Genomic DNA, 20,295 nt, shown 5'->3' with positions numbered 1-20,295 from the left:
ACTGAAAATTCTATTTTCTAGATTTCAAAATATAAAAACATTACGAATTATATTATAATTTAATATTAATTTCTTTATATTTAATTTAATTCTCTTAATTATAATTATAATAAATTAAAAATATTTGATTTTATTATTTAAAATTTAAATATAAAAAAATTAATAAACGATTTCAATTTTTTTTATTCAATATACCTATATATCCTCGTATATATTTATTTCTATTTTTTTCCAAAGAGAAAAATAAAGAAGAAACAAGCCACGTGCTTACGTAGAACTTGTCATTTTTCTACTTTAAAGTAAGAAAAAGAGATCTATGATACAAGAAAATTAAATTAATTAATAATATATCTCATAAATTTAAAAACTTTCCCATTAAGAAAATTCAAAGTTCTGCTTTCTGCTATAAAGTAATTAATGGATGAAGAAATAAAAAGCAAGCTTTATCCCTTTCCATCTTGTCTTCCACTCATGCACTTGCATGGTCGGTTCAAGCACGGCCGTGGATATATGACTAGCTAACTAGCTTAACTTCCATGGCCTTATTTATATGTGTTGATGAAGCCATTTTAATTATATAACAGAGAAACTTGATTATCTTCTTCATGTCATCCGCCGTCATTACATCGTTGCCCGGCCAACAACCGCTGGCTGCCGGGGAGATTCAACAACCAAGTGTTCCACAGGCTGTTTCAGCTAGTAGCAGTGCACGGCATTCTTCAGAGTCTATTGGCCCATTTTTTGGAGTTATTTCTGTTCTTGCAGTTCTTGCTATTCTTTCTTGCGTTTTGGGTCGAATATGTAGCCGTCGAGCAGTGGCTCCTCCTCCGGCCAACGTCAAATTTAGAGGGTATTTGGGGTGGATGAAGCGGCGGATCCGGTGGCGTAGGGGTGGAGATGTTGAGGTTGGAGCTAATAAGGTGATGGCTGTTGGCGGTGATCATCAAGAAAAACAAGCAGAACATGTTGAGGTTGATCAGCAATTACCCCCAACAGCTTGATGTATTTAATTAGCAATCTATTTTAATTAATTTCCTCTCATTCTTTTTATCAAAAAAAGAGAATGGAGAACTGGGTTTAGTTAAAGGCAAAAATATCAAATTTGTTATGAAATTATACAATAAATGACTAATTTTTACAAAAATTTTTATTCTAAAAGGAGAGTAAAAGTTCAGTGTTTTAATATGTTAAGACTTTTTTTACTTTAAATCTAAAATTGTGGGTCAATTTATCTAAAACACAAAATATAAGGGAGAAAGAGAGAAAAGAGTGAAGATAGAGAAAGGGAAGAGCAATTGCGATTGAGCTATTTGAATCCTCGCCGCCAGTGTGTTAGGGTTTACTCGGGCTTCTGTTGGTCTCATTCTTTTTTATTTTTTTATTTTAATTTTATTCTTGTTTTTCTAGTCCTAACTTAGGGAATGATTTCTGTCCTCTATGGTCGTCTCTTTTCACGGTAACCGGTGCCAAATGTTTTGGTTGCCTTTTGTTTTATTTGTTTTCATTCAGTACGTGAGAGAGATGTTCGGTTTGAAATTTGACAAGGGTTGGCGACTCTACCTTCGCCAACGCCTTTGATATTAGTTTCGACATTTTTAAAACCGTACCGATACGTTCAATAGTTTTCACTCTTTTTAGTTCATAATCAGCTGAATTTTGCGATATTTTCTTTCTCGTTCGTGTGTTGTGGTCTTTAATCGAATTGTCTGTATTTTCTTTCTACTATTCTTAATAATCACCACGATATTAGTTTATTTGCGTTCTATTGATTAATGTCAATGATGATGGTGGTCATCTAGATATGCATCGTATTGAGTTTGATGGTGCCATATGATTATTTAGACATGTATGGATAAAATTTATATGGACTGATCTAATTGAGTTAAATTATGGATTAAGGTTGGATTTTTTTTTCGGTTTGATTGTGGATTATGTTGAGTTATCTTGTGGGTTTGATTTGAAATGGTTGACCTTCTGATTTGATTTCTTGAGTTACATATTTTTTTAAACCCTTTCTTGGCCTTATTAAATACCATAAATTTACATTGTTTAAAAAAAAAACTGTTATTAATAATTAAATATTATATTTAAAGGTAAAAAATGATCAAATTTGTTTTTCCCATGACTCAATTAATTTTTTGTGTGAAATAAAAACCTCAAAATCTTCATAGTTTTTCAACGTGGGATGATATATTTAAATTAAAATTTTAACCCATTTATTTTTTACACTTAAAAAATAAATAAATAAATGATATAATTTTAATAAATGTTTAAAATATATAAACTACAATAAACGGCTAAATCATTCAATGCAAATATGAATATTCATACTCACAATTTATAAGACTTTTAAAAAATAAAATTACTTGCAAAATTAAAAATATTCTTTAGAATGATAACGTTATGGCCTTCATTTAAATTTAGACCAAAGATCTATTTTATTTTCAAAGCTGATGTCGAGAAAAAAATTTTTTTTTAACATATTAATTAAAATTATTAATTAAGAATTAATTTAAAATTATTTTTAATATAATTTAATGATAAGAATACCAAATAAAATAAATTTTTATAAGCTATTTTTTTTAATATCATTTAATGAGATATTTTCCGAAATAAGTGTTTTTCTAACTCTTAAACTTAATATAAAATAGACTTTAAATAAAATTTTCAGAGGCCGAGCTACGTGGAACTGGGAACTCTGTAAGGGTTATAGGGCCAAGCCCATGACTTTCCAGACTATCACTTATTTATTTTTTTTAGAGATATTTACGATTTAATTTTTAAATATTACTATTATTCATAAGTCAGTTTCTATATTTTTAAAAATTTATTAAAATATTTTTAATTTTTTCTGTCTATTAATAAAATTATCATTTCATATATTTATACCGTTAAAAATATAACAAAATACTGAATTATCTCTTTCTTTCCCTCTTACTCCTTTATTGATTCTTTCTTCTCTTCTGTTTTTTGTTCTTTTTCTTCTTTTGTTTTTTCCTTCTTTTTTCTTCTTTTTCTTTTTCTTCTCCTTCGTTATCATCATTTTCTTCTGTTTTTTTTTATGAGAGACTATTTCATTGAAAACGATAAAAACGTTTTTAATAGATATGAGAAAAAATAATGATATTTTAATAAATTTTTAAAAATATAAAAATTGATTTATTAATAAAGGTAATATTTAAGGACTAAATAAGAAATTTTATTTGAAGATAAAATTAAATTTTAAAAATTTTCTCTCATTTGTTATTTATTTTTAACGAAAAAAAAAAAAATTATTTTGTTGACGGAGATAAAAGATAAAAATATTTTAATAGGTTTTTAAAAATATATAGACTGACTCGTTAATAATAACAATACCTAAAAACTAAATAATAAATTTCTATTTTTTTATATTTGCGTTAAATTTTTTAATATTTAATATTTCATTCGTCATATAATTTTTTTATATTGTTATTATTTCAAAATTATTAACTATTTTTTAATTATAATAATATATAATTAGTAGGGTGTATGTTGTTTTTAGATAATTAGTCATTATCATTACAAAATTATCAAAAATCTCATTGACATTCCTGTCAAGAAGAAATGCTAAACTATTACAACAACAGCTATGAAATTTCGATTCGGCTCGCAGCTGCCCAATCGTTAAATTACAGCTTCGTGAAACGAATAAAAAATATATAAATATATCCTGCACTAAACACTTGGGAGTTTGCAGATTCTTCTCGTCAAGCAGCATAACTGAACTGTGGTGTGTCACATATGTACAGTGAGAAGAAGCTTTCCTCAGCAACAAAAATCTGCAAGCATGTTTGAATGCTTCGTTGATTTGTTTACCGTCTCTCGCGTTTTGAAAAACGGGCTGTGTAGCCTACGGTTGTAGGCCGCAACGATCTCTGTCGCACCATATGACAGTATTCAGGATCTTCTGTTTGTCCGTCGCTTCTTATCCACTGTATCATCTGATGATACAAGGGGAAAAATCTCATCTGGATGGCTGAGTATGCGAAATATGGGATGAGTGAAGAGATCAATACGAAGAATGTGATGAGCCAGTAAGATGGAGCCGGTGCACAAGCTTCAACGAAAACCTTGAAGGCAGTAGTTGATATATCAGGATCCATTGCTCCATATGCTAATAGGAACAAATACCAGAATATAATGCCACCCCAGATGAAGAGATGCTGTACGTAAGTGAAATAGCTGATCGATAGTGCCATTTGGCAGTTAACAACCCACACGACGCATGTGTACATCGTCGCCCCGAGGACCTCTAAGCCAGCAACTTTCCCAGCTTTGTTAAAGGCTTGATGCTCCATCGCAGAGATGGAGAAGAAGAAGATTAACGTCGCAGTCAACACCCCGTTAAATGCCCAGCCAAAGATTCTTAGCCAGCTAAATAGGACATTTTGGACGCCTTCTTGGTATAACAGCGGGAACTGTAAATACGAAAAGAACAAACTATCAGAATATTGCTATTTACTAATCGGTTCAAGACACGGGATTATTGTTATACCTTCAGGCAAAAGCGTGCAGATACGTCCTGGTCGAATACTCCCAAGGCAATCACGGGAAGCGACGTGAAGAAGACATTATACAGAGACGAAAACCAATCGTTGTACGCAGGTTGGCCAGAGAATGATGCATATGCCTCGTAGAAGAAGAGAGTGAAGCCAAATGCAATATTCTTGTAAAAGAAATAGCATATCTGCCGAACAGCAAAATGAACATGTCAAACACTCCCAATTCCTTTGCTAGGTTGGTTTAATTTAAAGCAGCATTTTCCTGGTAAAAGAAAAGCAGAGGAATCTGCCATTGTAAAACTGATTGTGTAAAGAGAAAACAGTACCATTGATGAGATTCTTCTGTAACACCAATGTCCATGAACGAGTAGCAAGCGCTCCAAATATCGGAATTGAGCAATTGCAAAATCACTTGACATGACTGCCTGAAGTTTCGGAAAGTCCCCAAAAGTAGAGAATTCAGAATTTATAAAGTAAAACTTATTACAAATTGGATTTACAGGGAAAACAAAAAGAGAAATCTGTCTGACCACTTACCTGCATTCCTTCGACCCCACTAATACCAACACCAATATCTGCTTCCTGAAGCATTCCAACATCATTTGCTCCATCACCAATTGCTAATGTTGTACTACCGGTTTTGGTTTTAACTAATCGCGTAACCTGCATTTTTAAAAAATACACCATTTAGTTTTGAGTTTGCATTTGAATTTGCCAGAACCAAGCAAATGTTACGATTAGCCTTTGTTATATGAAAACTAAATTACAATAATAAAAATAGAATCTGAGAATATTAGGAACATTATAGTTTATCTTCTAATTAAACGATTAACCAATATAAATCGGATTCTTAAAATCTTAATCCAACGTTTCTGATTAGATTAAGAAAAAAAGACAATGGATTGGATATCTGATCCATGCCCATTCCTACCAAATAGAACTTGTGATGAAGACAGTTTTATGTGACAACTTTTTATTGAGAAAAAAGAAATAAGAAAGAAAAGAACTCGCGAAAAAAGTTAATGCAACTTACAAGAGCTTTCTGTTTAGGAGATGAACGGCAGCAAATGACGGATGCACATCCAATGGCAAGCTCGAGAAACTTGTCTTGGACATCATTCTGAAGAGCATAAGTGAGTGAATTCCCATCAATGATCAAAGCCAATGCCTCAGGACTTTCACTTGATGCAGTGAGCAATGCTTTCCCCTCACTTATCTGATGGAGGATGCTTGCCTTGGAAGCCTACAAAGTACAAAATCAACAAGATCTTGTCAAGCTCTTGAGTCACACTAGCTAGAATCCTCCTGTAGAATAATTTGGATGCTCTGTAACATTTTCTCTAGTGTCTAAACCTAGGTCCGCACCATTCGTTTGATGATCACTCTGTTGAACACCTTACATGTCCTTCAGAAGAACATTAAATAAAGGTGCTCTGCTGACATTTGATGCAAATGACAAGCTGATTGAATCTTTAACAGATAATTAATGTTGCTCCAAGAAATCCTTATCTACCAACACCATTAATTTTGAAAATTTTCTACCAAGAAAATAAAACAGCTCTGTCAGGATCTTGAGCATCTCTTAGTCTGATATGCATTCACAGAGAGGACCCTGTTCGGTTAACTGTATTAACTGGATGGATCAGAATTGTTTTCAAGGTAAATGGGTTGGGATTCAATTAAACTCAAGTCTAAAAACAATAGTTTGACCAAGAGTGAATTGGCACAGACGGAAATAAATGGTAAGGTCCAATTAATAAAACTTAGAAGCTCCAGTTGCAATTGTTATATTGCAAAAAATCTCAGAATTTTTTTTTACCTAAAAGAATAAGGGCTTTGTAGACTCCCACATGATACAAATTTTCATTTACAACAGTAATTCCTATAACCTTTTAACTAAATCCATTGGCATTGTAAACAAAATTTTTGAGATGATCTTTGAGTTTATACTTGGTTGAATTATTTACATCCGAGTCAATGTATTAAAGAACGACGAGGCATGATACCTTCCTCTGCCTATCATTCTTAAAAACCTCTATTAAAAAAGGTTGTTCTTGTTACCAAATAATGAGCTTTCTACTAGTTTAATGCCATGGAAAGTGCAAATAGGACGATACTAAAAATGAAATTACCACAGCAGCAGCAGCCTTGTCCTCCATTTTCTGTAGGGCTTTATGTTCTGGGGTCTCCGAGCTGATTATTACTTGTTTCATTCCTTGTCTAAGTAAACTACAGGCAAAGCTGCAAGATTGAGCATCAAGTAAGAACTAGTATTGAAATTCAACATCCATCATCATGGAATTTGACATCAAATGATCATACCCAATGTTAATAGCTGTCTCCATCTTGTCTCCAGTCAAAACCCATATTTTAATTCCAGCTTGAGCAAGCTTGTCAATACATTCGGGAACCTGTCCAGAGTGAAGGAAAGAAATTCAAATTCAAATGCTACAATTAATCTCCAAAGAATTTGTGGGCTTATTTGAATGTAGAGAAACTTATGTGCTCTTTTGTTCCTTTTGCTCAAAGCGGTTTCAAACATGATATGTTTACATGGCAAGCAGAATCAATCCATGTGGTGGAAAGGAAATAGTGTTTCCAGGATTTGAAAAGTAACTGATGTTAGTTTGGCTTTTTGTTATTAGCTTTTCTGATAACTAAGTTGGATAATGAAATCCCAAATACTCCCTTCATCCCAAAAAGATTGTTTTTTCCTTTTCTCATCCGTCCCAAATTATAGGCAATTTTCCTTTTTGAACTAGTAGTTTATTTATTAGTTTCTTATATATCCATATTAGTACGCATTGAAAAGGTAAAATTTATTATTTTCCAAAACAATTTAGTAACATAAGTTTTTTAATTTTTAATGGAGCAAAATAATTAGGAAAAGACTAAACAAACTTCATTGTTCTAACTATATTTAACTGCATTTTCTTAATTCAAGTGAAAATAGAAATAAACTTATCTTTGTGGATCGAAAGGAATAATTTATTGTATGAAATACGAAAGCACTTGATTTTTCCACAATAATACTGAGTACTCAATTTTCTCCCTTTCCTATAACTCACCCCATTTTGAAGTTTGTCTTCAACTGCTGTAGCGCCAACAAGAATCAAATCCCTCTCAATCTTGGCTGCCACTTCCTCAATCATTTCCTCACGCTCTGAACTTACTGAGTTCTTGGCCTCAGTAAACTCCTGATTGAATTCATTGTATTCGTCCTCATCAAGTTCACGATATGCAAGCACCAAAGTCCTCAAACCAGCATCAGCATACTCATTAATGTGCTCTTTAGTTTGCTCTTCAAACTCTCTTCCATTCTTTGCAAGTCTTTCAAACATGACACTGCTCATCAAAGACAAATCTAAGTTATAAAATACAGTAGAAGTGAAAAATAAAACTTTTCAAATCACCAAGCAACATAAGAATAGCAATATGCTATGGCTACATTTACAGTAGATATGATGGTTATGGGGGTTTATTAAGACCATGGTTTTAAATCGCGTTCAAGGCCACGTTCGCAGTCGTGGTCACGGATAACGGAAACAGACTTGTAACGGCCATAACGTAACGGTAACGGCCTGGCGCTACGCAAATTTTTTAAAAAAATTTGCAAAGTTCATAAATAAAATGATATTGATTAGATTTAATTCAGAACAATGTATACAAATGCATAATAAACATAAATATATAAAATATAGATTATTTAACTTCAGTTAAACATCATATAGTTTAAAATAAGAAAAATCAACATAATCTTTATAGATCGAGTAAACTAATAGCTCAAAGTACAATTTTAACTCAAAATTAACACTTTAATCCACAAAAACTTACAAAAAAAAGGAAAAAAAACAACAATTAAAAACTAAAATAGATAAAATTTAACTAACTCTTTAGAAGAAATAAGATTGGAAATAGAGTAGTTTATAATGATCTAAGTTTATACGAGAAAAATGCAGGAAAGATTGAAATTTGAAAGAGAAAGGGTAGAGAAAACTTAAAAAATAGTCTTTGAAACTGCCGAAAAGTGTAGAAACTAAAAAAAATGAGAATAGGGAGCAGAAGATAAAGGATATAAAAAAATTTTAATTATTGGTAACGGCCGTTACCGTTATGTAACGGTCGGTAACGGCCGTTACTGTTATGCAACGGCCATAACGGCCGTTAAGCCTGCAAATCAGCAGGGGCCGTTGTATAACGGGATAACGGGTAACGGCCCCGCCAAAACCCGTTACATAACGGCCATTACGTAACGTAACGACCATTATTTAAAACCATAATTAAGACCTTCCCTTGCTATTGATGGGAAAGCTATCATGTGCCTGTTTGGCAGAAGATATGGATTGAGGCATCTGGTTATTACTATGTGAACAGTTCACTTATCATCTATAAAATTCTCTACTAAGGAATCAGAGAGGACCTTGAAAATCTCATGAAGTTATGCAGCATATGTAAACAGCAAGCAATATTAAGCATAATAAGAGCACTCCCTATGTGAACAGTAAGCAATATTAAGCATAATAATAGCACTCACTTAGTGCTTTCCTTTACACAAATACTGAATCACTATTCTTTATTCTCAATCAACCGCATGCACGATGGCCGAACATATCCCAAATAGTCATATAAGCTCGAGGTGTTGTGTCATATAACTAACCTGTCAGCACCTTTACAGAGTAGTAGCAGCTGTCCCTCCTCATTCCTTACAATTACTGACATCCGCTTTCTAGAGCTACTAAACTCAATAATATGCAGAAGCTGATAATTCCTGCAGAATGAGGTAAAAATAGGAAAAAGTAAGTTAACTTAGATGAGCAACAGATTATATATCACATAATACAGATAAACAAAAAATGAGCAAATGACTGGAAAGTTTCATAGCTAAACAAAAATCGGTGGTTACCTATGAAGTATGCACAAAGGAAATTTTTGAATCATGCATGTCTATACCTCATATTTAGATCCCCAGTCTCAAGAAAATGTTGCAAATTATAGAACAAAATCTCTGTATACAGGCTAGCCCTTTCTAATAACTATTTAAATCTCAAAAGAACATCTAAGGATGAGAAACAAACCTCTCAATTGTCCTGCCAGCTACTGGATCTAACTCATGCAGTAAGATGCTGGTTTGTGTTCTTTCATAAAATTCAAATCCAAGCTCTCTAGCTGCAATTACGAATGCTGCCTCATCTGGTGATTCAGCTTCATAAGTTACTTTTCTACTTTCTTCATCAATTTCAGGTATTGCAGTGTGGCAGATAGCCATTAATCTTATGAACTTTTGGATTACACCCGCATGAGGTTCGTTTACCCAATGACCATTGGTAATCCTTTCATCCACAAAATTATACCCTTTCATGGATGGTTTTTGTTCAGTTTGTTCCTCAATATGCGTGTCATCTTCTATTTCCTCTTGAGGTAAAGGCGATCCCTTTCTCTTAGCCATAGCTCTCTCAACTTCAGTCACTCCTCGACCATAGGAGGTCCCAGCCACAGAAAACTTGATAAATTCCATTGAGTTGCAAGTCAGTGTTCCTGTTTTATCAGAAAGTATAGTGTCAACTTGGCCAAGTTCTTCATTCAAATTTGATGTCCGAGCTTGTGCTGGCTTATCACCTTCCTCATAGTACATATGCAGATCTTGGTTGATGAAAATGCTCTGAAGAACTTTGACAATTTCTATTGATACATACAAGGAAATTGGAATCAAATAGCTATACAACATAAGGGCAGTCATAAAATGCAAAACAGCGGCAGCCACTGCTCTCTTCGGGTCATAATAAACTGTAGTGTCATCCGGCCTGAGATACCATCTTTTCATCATCCCATTTTTGAGATCTTCCCTTGTTGCAATTCCAAAGAAAATTGACCCAATAAAAGACATTAAAACCAAGACAAAGAACAAGAAGTAGATAATCTTGTCCATTCTTCTCTCAATTTTGCTTCTCTTGGAAGGGGGTTCTGTTGAATTCTGCATAACCTTAGTGTCATGACCCGTGAAAATAACCACCCCATAAATATAATCCGTGTTTCGCAACTTTGAGTCCCTAAGCAGAAGTTGCTGAGGTGAAAGAGGGTACTGCTGCTCTCCAAGCTCCAAAGTGCCTACGAACGAGTAGAGGTTTGCATTTGGATCTTCACATCTTATTAAAGCTTTGAAATCTTGAAAGCTAGCATCCTCGTGAAGATTTGAAGTTGCAAGCAGTGCTTGTTTCAGTTTCAAATTGGTTTCTCCATCAAGATTCATGGTCTCAACATAGCAAATTGCTTCGTCATAACTTGAGGAAAGTAAGATAAGATCAGCAGGAAAAAACTCATCCTTTTCCACCTTTACTATGTCTCCAACTTTCAAATCCCTCCATTTAGTATGATTAAAAGTACCATCACCATTATGCACTTTTACATTGCGATTGTTCACTTCAATATCCTGATAACATAATAATAGACTAGATCAGTGTTACGAACTAAGAAGTTCAATCAGATAACAGTAAGCCTATGAACATTGAAACTAAAATAAGAGATAAAAGTAAAGAGGTCCGAAACCAATACTAATAATGAGATGTCAAGTGAACAGCAAAAATATAGCTTAATGATGAGATGTTGGAAATGAAACATCACACAGCCTTGCAAAGATTCAATCTAAATGAGGTAATATCTATTGCCTAAATAAAGCCATGCATGAGACAGGTGACAACTGATCAACATTAAAATGTGGGAAACTAAGAGAGACTTAAGAAAACAACTAAATAGCTAAATCTGCCATCTGAAAGCTCTTCAATGGAGATCAAGAATCAACTGCAACTGAAAAGAACAAAAAATTCAAAGAAAAAGTCCCAGTCATTCATCATTCTTCAAGTTTCTGTCAAAGAATAATGCCTCAGACTTGACCCATGCTACTATCTTAAATACAATTATGAAAAGAAAATTGCAATTAATCTATATAATTGGTAACAAGAAGAAGCCTACCTGCCTCTTCCTCCTCCAATCTTCAATCAACTCTTTCCCCATAGTAGCTCCAATAACAACAACAAGAGGAACAACATTACTAACAGCAGAGTAAGGAGACAATGGAGTGAAAGACAAAATTGCACAGATGAGGAAATAAAAATTGGCGACCCTCCTGAATTGCTCAAACAATGACTTGGGGAAAAATGTTGCAAGAGTATACTTTGTAGTTCTAACATAGTTGCTGCTATAATTGTGGACTCCAGCCTCAAAACATTCAGGATCATTGCAATAGATTACCCTTGAAAAGCCAGGACCTCCAATCAGTGAATGGTCGCCTTTGAAAGATGTTTTTCCACATGAGAAGGCATGGATTCTGCTAAACTGCTGCTTCTTTCTTCTACCTCCAGCCATTATATGCAGTTGAAAGATATTTTTCCAAACTGCTCAAACACATAAACCTCAGATACTGGAACTAATTTGCTTCTCAAATCACAGAAGTTGTCTGCTAGAAACTTGGTCTTTCAATTCAGCCAATATATAAAGAACCTGATTCCAATTTTGCAGCTGACAGAATCAAAATCCTGATAATCAACCAAACCAGAAATATGTCAAAAAAAAAAAAGAAAGAAAAGAAAGATAAATACCTGCAAGAAACAGAAGTTGACCAACCAAAAAATAGTATTAAATCTGTAAAGAAATATTCGACATGAATAAAATGGAAAGGAAAGGAAGTACTGGATTTGAGAAAGTTTTAAAATAAAATAAAATAACAGAAATTAGACCTTTTGATCCAATGACACTAAGAAAAATCAGCAAAAATAGTCCATGACACATCCAGATCCCAATGGAAGAAGACAAAAAAGGAAAAGCAAAGGAGTTTTTGTTTTCATTGAACCTTTTTTTGTTTGAAATCAGAGAAGCAAGCCAGCCAAGTCTTACTTTTGACTCGTAGCTGTAGAAGCAACAAAACCATAAACTTAAACGGGTATTTGCTTTGCTCATCTACTTCATCATCAACCCCAATTTAAAAAACAAAAGAACCCAGTTGAAATTTTGCAAAATAAAGCAAAATTTTGAAAGTTCAACAGCTGTATAATAAACTAGTAACAAAAGGGTATCAAAGAAATAAAGAAATAGGAAGCAAAAAGGGCAAGATTGGAGTAGAAAACAAGGAGTACACGCATTCTAGAAGGTCAAAATCTGCAAGAGAGAGAAAGAGTGATTGAGAAAATGGAATTATTGCATGATTAGCAATTGCAAGTCAAGTGGTATTTCTCTAATTTTCTTGGTTTTTGAATAATGAATACAATATAAACAAGTAGTAAGAAGAATTAAGTTTCACACTTTCACATGATAAAACAAGAGAGGAAACAAGATTGTAGGCGATCTAGCTGGGGACTAACGTAAGCCAGGACGCAAATGTAGAGGCCAGATAGGGAAATTAAATGCATATATAGATATTGAGAAGTGCCAGATATGAATCTGAAACACATGAAAAAGAAAAGGGAAGAAAGATTTTTGAAAGACAGTTCAAGTTAAATCTGTATAGAATTTGAGGCAGAGCATAGCAGAGCTAAGGTGCTGTGGATGAGGTTGCTGTTCCTGCATCCGAGGGTCAAACAGTCGCCAAACACTTATTCACGTGGCCGGCCCTTTTTTTATTTGATTTTTCTTATTTTTTATTCCAAAAGCCACCCAGTAAAATTATTATTAGCCCTCTAAATTTTTAAAAATTTATTAATTTATTTTTATTTTAAAATTTTTAAGTAAAGCGTTCTGTATTTTATAAAATTAAATTTTTTAATCAATTTATTTAAAATTATAAAAATTAAATAATATATATAATTAAAATTATTTTATTTTTATTCATAAGCGTCTTTTGTTAAAAAAAAGGTAGATTGTTATAATACTCTAATTTATCATATGTTATTGTTTTAATAATTTAATAATTTATGATTACTTTATTTGTTAATTTAAATTAATTATTTTATTTTATAATTAATTAAAAATAAAATTAATATAAAAAAGGGTTTTTAACCTAAAATCTAGGTGTTTTAATTATTACTAAAGAATTATAGGATTCGATTGAATTGAATTAATTTAAAATTTTGATTTAATTTTTTATTCATTTTACTTTGATTTAGTTTTTAATTTTAAAAATTTCGATTATTTTAATTCATTTCGGTTTTAATAAAAAAAAATTAAAAAATTGAACCAAATCAATTAATGATAATAATATATTATTTTCAATAATATAGAGAAATTAGATTATATTAAAATTAAAATATTTTAATTAAATTTTAAAATAATAAAAATAAAGTGTAAAAATTAAAAAAATTTATTAAAAATTCAAATCAATTAACCTCAATCAAATCAAATTAGATTAATTTAATTTGATTTATGATTAAAATTAATTCGGTTCGATTTTTATAAATATTAAAATTTTAATTTTTAATTTATTCGATTCAGTTCGACTAACTACTAACTTAATATTATTTGCAATTATGATAATAGTCTGTTAAGGGAAAAGAAAAACGGAAAATGTGTTTGTTTGATTGAAGAGGTATAAAGCAAAATTTACACAAAATTTAATAAAAATTCATTTTAAATTATTAAAACTATATTATTATTATTATTTATTTATTTAATGAAATTATAATTTAAAATAAATAATTAATTAAAAATAAAAAAAAAATAATTTACTTATATTTTTAACTTCTTTTTAAGTAAATTTTTTAATTTATAAATCAAATTAAATGCTACATTCACTGCCACTTATTTATAAATATAAATGGATAATGGGCAGAGCTGAGCCGAGCAGTATTCAGTTTAAATCGAAAAAATTAATTAAATCGAATTGATTTAAAATTTTAGTTCGGTTTTTTATATATTTCGGTTCGGTTCGGTTCAGTTCAGTTTTTAATTTCAGAAATTTTGATTATTTTAGTTCGTTTCGATTTTGATAAAAAAAAATCGAAAAAACCGAATCGAATCGATTAGTAATAATAATATATTTTTTTAATAATATAAAGAAATTAAATTATATTAAGATTAAAATATTTTAATTAAATTTTAAAATATTAAAAATAAAGTGTAAAAAATAAAAAAATTATTAAAAATTAAAATCGATCAAATCGAACTGAATCAAACCGAATTAGACTGGTTCGATTCGATTCGATTTCTAATTAAAATTAATTCGGTTTAACTTTTATAAATACTAAAATTTTAATTTTTAATTTATTTAATTCGATTTGATTTTGAATCGAATCGACTGAATGGTCACTTTAATAATGGCGGACTAAATATTAAGAAATTATAAAATAAATAAATGAAAAATCTAAATAAATTAAATTTTTATAATTCAGACAAAAAAAGAGAGAGAGAGAGAGAGAGAGAGAGAGAGAAAGGTAGGTGAATTGCATGTTGAATCAAATGTGGCTGCCAAATTATTTTATGAAGACTGAAAAGTCAAAAAACAAATGAGTTTTTTTTTTAATAGATTAATTAATAAATTTTTTAAAATTAATAAATCAAAAAATGAGTTTCTAAGTAATTTTAAAAAAAAATAATTTCACCTTCCATAAATTTAAGTTTGAGCCTTTACTTTTTAGTTATTTATTAAAAAATTTTAAATTTATATTATATTATGTTATTATAGTTTAAAAATAATTGTGAAAATATTATTGTACATAATTATTAAAATATAAAAGAAATAATATTTTTTTTCTAATAAAATTAAATAACAAAATACTAAAAAATAAAATGTTAGTTACTAGAAAGTTCCCATCATTACAGCCTAAAATTTTGACTTGATGCTTTTAAGTTGTATTTGAAATTTGAATAAAAAGGATTCCCCTTCAAAGTTGTGATAATGAGTTCCAATTCTTACTTGTGGAGACAAAATTCAAAAGCTTCTTATCATTCTACAAAGAAAATTATTTCACTAATCAGTTTTTTAAATTTTTTAAAAATATATATGAGGTTTTAAAATAATTAATTTATTCATTAATTTTATGATTAAAATTAAAGAAAAATCTAAAATTTTCTCAATTTAGATAGATTAATTAGTAACTTTTTTAAAAATATTTACATAAATATTTTAATATATTTTTTAAAATTTATGGATCAACTATTAATAAATTCTTTCATATCACAAAGAATTAAATAATAAAAAAATTACTACTTAATTTCAAAAAATTTACTAATTAATCTCTTAAATTTTAAAAATATATTAAAATATCTATGACATTTTAAAAAATTTATCAGTTATTTTCTTCGTTAGATTTTATCGTTAAATATTATTAAAAAAATTAAAATATCTCTATATAAAAAATTAATTAATAAATTTTTAAAAAATATCAGAAATCAATTAATAAAATAAGGAAAATAAGAAAAATTTAATAATTTGTAAAAATTAAAAAAGAAAATACTAAGTAGAGAACGTGTCATTTTTTCTTTTTGGTTTGAGCTTTAATATGCTAATGACAAACGAAAAAATCGATTCAATTGAATTAATTTAATAATTTAATTTAATATTTTATTTATTTTAATTTTTAATTTTAAAAATTTTATTATTTGAATGTGATTTAATTTTAATAAATAAATTAAAAAATTAAATCGAACCAATTAATAATAATAATATATTATTTTTGATAATATAAAAATTAGACTATAATTAAAATTAAAATATTTTAATTAAATTTTAAAATATTAAAAATAAAGCGTAAAAAATAATAAAAATTCAATCGGTTAAATTAAATCGAATCGAATCAAATTAGATTGATTAATTCAATTTAATTTTTATTCAAAATTGATTCAATTCAATTTCATAAATATTATAATTTTAATTTTTAATTTATTAATTCGATTTTAAATTGAATCGAGGGAATACTCATATTTATATATAAAATAAAGTTCAAAGCCTTTTAAATCAAATAAATGCTATGAACTTTATTTAAGATTATCATCTTTGTTTTAGTTGTGTATATATTAAATAATCATGATCATGAATGAATTTCATGATAAGTATTTAAATAATAATAGTGATATATTTTACAATTTTCAATGAAAAAATAATTAAAAATTATTTTAAATGTGTATATCAATATTAATATGTACCGAAGCCAAACCTATAATTTTCCTTATCTAAATATTTTTCTTAAAATAATTTATTTTTTTATTAAAAAAATATTTTCTATCAATTAATTTTTCTTAATGCCTTATTATTTCTTGTCTGAAAATATCCAAATTTTTATGCCTAATATCCAATAAATAGTTTTAATTGTATATGAACAATAATCAATTTTAGCTCCAATGGTTTGTAGAGTAACTCCACCTTCTCTAACCCATTCAACGCGTGCAATTTTTTCTGGGTCAAGACGCCCAGCAATTGGACCTGAGAATGGGATTGAACAAAAAAAATAATAAAAAATATTTTTCATAAAATAAATCAGAGTTATTTTTTTTTTATTTGAAAAGTTGATTTATATACCACAATATCAAATATATTTATATATATATTTCTAAATAAATGAAATTTCTAAAATTATAACTTCTCAAGAAATGGGGTATTTTCAATGGCTAGATTTAAGCAAAAATTTGCATCTAGAAGGGATATGGAGATGAGAATTAGATAAGAGTATATTTAATTGATTTGGCCCATGTCCATATTCCTTTTAATAAATGTTGAAATTAGATAGTTTGGGCCATTAATGAAAAAATTCCAAATTAAAAGTGCCATGCACCAAAACCACCTTACTGTTTTCCTGTGCCTTACCCAACTCTCCCTATTCTCCTGTGCCACTTAACCTAATTTTTGTTTGGCTCTTTCTATGCAAAAACACATAAGATATATAAAAAGTTTAGCTATTAATCACCAAAAAAAAAGTGATTACTTAAAATTTATTCATTCAAATCCATTAAGAGTAATTAATAGTTTTAATTTTAAAAAATTATAATAATTTTTTTAAAAATACTCTGATCAATTAATATTAAATAATAAAAAAATTACTTTTTAATTCCTAAAATATAGCGTAATTAACGGATTCGTCTCCCTAGTTTTAAAACCCGACACCTTCATCTCCTTATATTTAATTTCGTCAAAACTAGAGATTTCTCCATCAAAAATACTCGTTAGTGATAGAAAAAATGACTGAACTACCTTTTTTAGAATCCAACACTAATTAGTAGACTTTTTAAAATATCAGAAACATTTTAATATATTTTTTAAAATTAAAAGACTAAGTAGCGAGTTTTTCTATATTATAGAAACTAAATAATAATTTTTCATTTTATTATTGATAAGGGTATTTTTGATATTATATTTATTGTATTTTCTTTTACTAAGCGGAAATCATTGACTTAATATAAATTTTTAATAAAAAATCTTGGATTTTTACAGAATTAAATCTCAAGAAAGAAAGTGTTGGGTTCTAAAGATAGATAAATAAATCCGTTAAGCAAGCTATATCTCAAAAACTAAAAAATAAATTTTCCTTATATAATTTAAAAATTGATAAGATTAGGTATAGAAAATAAAAACTCATATTATTTTGAAATTTTCAAAGTCATAAATAATATGATATAAAAAATTATCTAAAATAATAATTATTGTGAAACTGATGTAGTATTAATTTAAATTTGAACCTGAAATCTATTATAATTTGGATTAATATGAAAAATTCCAAATTGAAATTGTCATGCACCAAACCCACCCTAGTGTGCTCCTTCCCTGTATCCTTACCCATCTCCTTTACTCTTTTGTGCTACTCAACCTAATTTTTGGCTCTTTCTATGCAAAAACTCCTAACCATAACAACAGTTTCGTTATTGAATCACAAGAAAAAGAAAGTGATTGAAAATATATTAAATTTTCACCCAATTAGTAAAATGTTATTAATTGAAATTTGAATAGAAAACTTACTATACTTTTGACAAATATATTATTTATTTATTTTAAAAAAAAATAAAAAATAGTTATAAAATTTTATTGATAAAAGATCGACAATGGTATGTTAAATGATCGATAAATAATTGATAATATATGTTTTCAACTAATATTTTTAAAATTAAATGATAAATTTTGACGTTATTTTTATTATTTTTTTATAGTATTTATTAATTGGATGTATACATTGAATAAGTGTAAAAATTTTCCTAAAGTTTGATGTTTAATGTATATGAAAATTTCAAATTCTTACAAAAAGGTTAAATTCCCATTTCTTAATCATATGAGCTTTGTTTTTACTTTTCTATGTGCATTATATTTTCTTTCATGCAAGCACAAAAGTGATAGTAAATTTTGAATTATTATTTTTATTTAAGTGAATCATTTGTTATATTAAATTAAAATTAAGTATTTACTTCGAATTAGTGTTTGAGTTATTATTTTTAAATAATTATATAAGAATTTTTTTTTGAAAGCAAAACTATTGATTGTATTAATAAAATTCCATTAAACAAAGAGAGATATCATTCCAAATAAAGAGACGATCATACCTGATAGATTCTATAGTCAAAGTATGAGCGGTTAGAGTAGCATTACGACAAACCCATCTAACAGAAATATTAGTTCTAGAGTCTAACAAAAATTTACAATCATTCAAAATCAAATTCCTGTATAAGATAATTTAACAAAAATGCTTTTTAAGTGTCTGTCTAAGTCTCTGGAGCATAAATCATTAAAGTCTTCCGAACAAAGTCATGGAAGAAAGTTTCTACGAGATAAAGTTCGAATAAGGTTCCAAAATTGACGTCGTCGTTGAGATTCCGAAAACGCATAATAACTAGTAGACTTTCATTGAACATTACATTCTGAAACAACCAAATCAATAAAATTTGAAAAAAAGACAACCATAAAAACAAATTCATGACTCTTCCACATTAACGAAAAGTCTTCTCTCAATCCTTGTCTATTGACTGAGAAGCAACCATCAAAATGTAAAAAATTACGAAAAAATTCTATACGAGAACTAAGAGTTTTTATTTCTATCAAAAATAAAATTTCCGACTTATAACTAAGAATTAAATCTTTCGATACATTAACTGTCCGAGGATTGCCGTCATAAATCTATCAAAGAGATCTGCATATTCTGAAAATTGATTGGATTGTATATGAAAAATATCTCCACTATACAAAAATTATAAGTGATAATCGGAATATCTCTAGAGCTCTTAATAGGGACAACAACGTCTTCTTCTTCATCGATAATTGATGTAGATCGCCTTTCATGGGAAGGAAAAAGAATAAATTAAGTTTAAGAAAGAGAAAAAGACAGGAGTATTGAGGCACAAAGAAATCACAGAAGGAAACTTGCATAATCTTTCTTGAATTATATAATTACGTAAGAATATTAAAATTAAAATTAATAATTTTAATTATAAGAATTTTAATATGTGATCAGTTTTTCTTCGACTGCTATTTAATTAGAAGCGAGCATTTAGTCAATTTGATTTAAAACTAAACTGAACCGAATAAATTGAAAATTGAAATTTTAGTATTTATAAAAATCAAATTGATTTCGGATAAAACGTAAATCAAATCAAATTGGTTTGATTCGATTTGATTGGTTAAATTTTTTAATAGACTTTTTATCTTTTATACCCATTTTTAATATTCTAAAATTTAATTAAAATATTTCAATTTTAATTATAATCTAATCTCTATATTATCAAAAATAATATATTGTTATTACTAATCGATTTGGCTTGATTTTTTTTATTTTTTATCAAAATTGAACCAAACTGAAATAATTCAAATTTTTAAAATTAAAAATTAAACCAAAAATAAAAAAATAAATTAAAATTTTAAATTAATTGGATTTGA

The 20,295-nt window shown here is 28.7% G+C and overlaps 2 protein-coding genes across 6 annotated transcripts; one reads left to right on the top strand and one right to left on the bottom strand.

Moving 5' to 3' along the window:
• The first annotated feature begins 605 nt into the window (after positions 1 to 605).
• Positions 606 to 1,001, top strand: LOC110625990. Its single transcript, XM_021771713.1, has one exon. The coding sequence runs from the start codon at positions 606 to 608 to the stop codon at positions 999 to 1,001; it is 396 nt and encodes a 131-aa protein (XP_021627405.1).
• Positions 1,002 to 3,540: 2,539 nt separating this feature from the next.
• Positions 3,541 to 13,095, bottom strand: LOC110624802 (putative phospholipid-transporting ATPase 9). Of its 5 annotated transcripts, none has more exons than XM_021770153.2 (12): positions 12,254 to 13,095; positions 11,490 to 12,052; positions 9,599 to 10,950; positions 9,181 to 9,291; positions 7,592 to 7,868; positions 6,846 to 6,934; positions 6,656 to 6,764; positions 5,557 to 5,766; positions 5,061 to 5,186; positions 4,850 to 4,948; positions 4,517 to 4,708; positions 3,541 to 4,439 (listed from the first exon to the last, which is right to left on the bottom strand). In XM_021770153.2, the coding sequence occupies exons 2-12, from the start codon at positions 11,880 to 11,882 to the stop codon at positions 3,834 to 3,836; spliced, it is 3,564 nt and encodes a 1,187-aa protein (XP_021625845.1). In that variant the 5' UTR covers positions 11,883 to 12,052; positions 12,254 to 13,095; the 3' UTR covers positions 3,541 to 3,833. The 5 variants fall into 5 exon arrangements, with proteins under 5 accessions (XP_021625845.1, XP_021625822.1, XP_021625831.1 ...); XM_021770130.2 differs by having other exon boundaries at positions 12,367 to 13,095; XM_021770139.2 differs by having other exon boundaries at positions 12,411 to 13,095.
• Positions 13,096 to 20,295: the final 7,200 nt, after the last annotated feature.

The sequence above is a fragment of the Manihot esculenta genome, chromosome 1 (genome assembly GCF_001659605.2).
Source record: "Manihot esculenta cultivar AM560-2 chromosome 1, M.esculenta_v8, whole genome shotgun sequence".
Taxonomy (NCBI): domain Eukaryota; kingdom Viridiplantae; phylum Streptophyta; class Magnoliopsida; order Malpighiales; family Euphorbiaceae; genus Manihot; species Manihot esculenta.
Note: the sequence above shows the minus strand (reverse complement) of the source record. Positions and strands in the feature narration are given on the sequence as shown.

Coding starts and splice junctions, on each gene's coding strand:
- LOC110625990 (XM_021771713.1), top strand. CDS start 606: ATGTCATCCGCCGTCATTACATCGTTGCCCGGCCAACAACCGCTGGCT.
- LOC110624802 (XM_021770153.2), bottom strand. CDS start 11,882: ATGGCTGGAGGTAGAAGAAAGAAGCAGCAGTTTAGCAGAATCCATGCC. Junction 10,951..11,489: donor ATTGGAGGAGGAAGAGGCAG/GTAGGCTTCTTC, acceptor TTATGTTATCAG/GATATTGAAGTGAACAATCG. Junction 6,935..7,591: donor AAGACAAACTTCAAAATGGG/GTGAGTTATAGG, acceptor CACTCTGGACAG/GTTCCCGAATGTATTGACAA.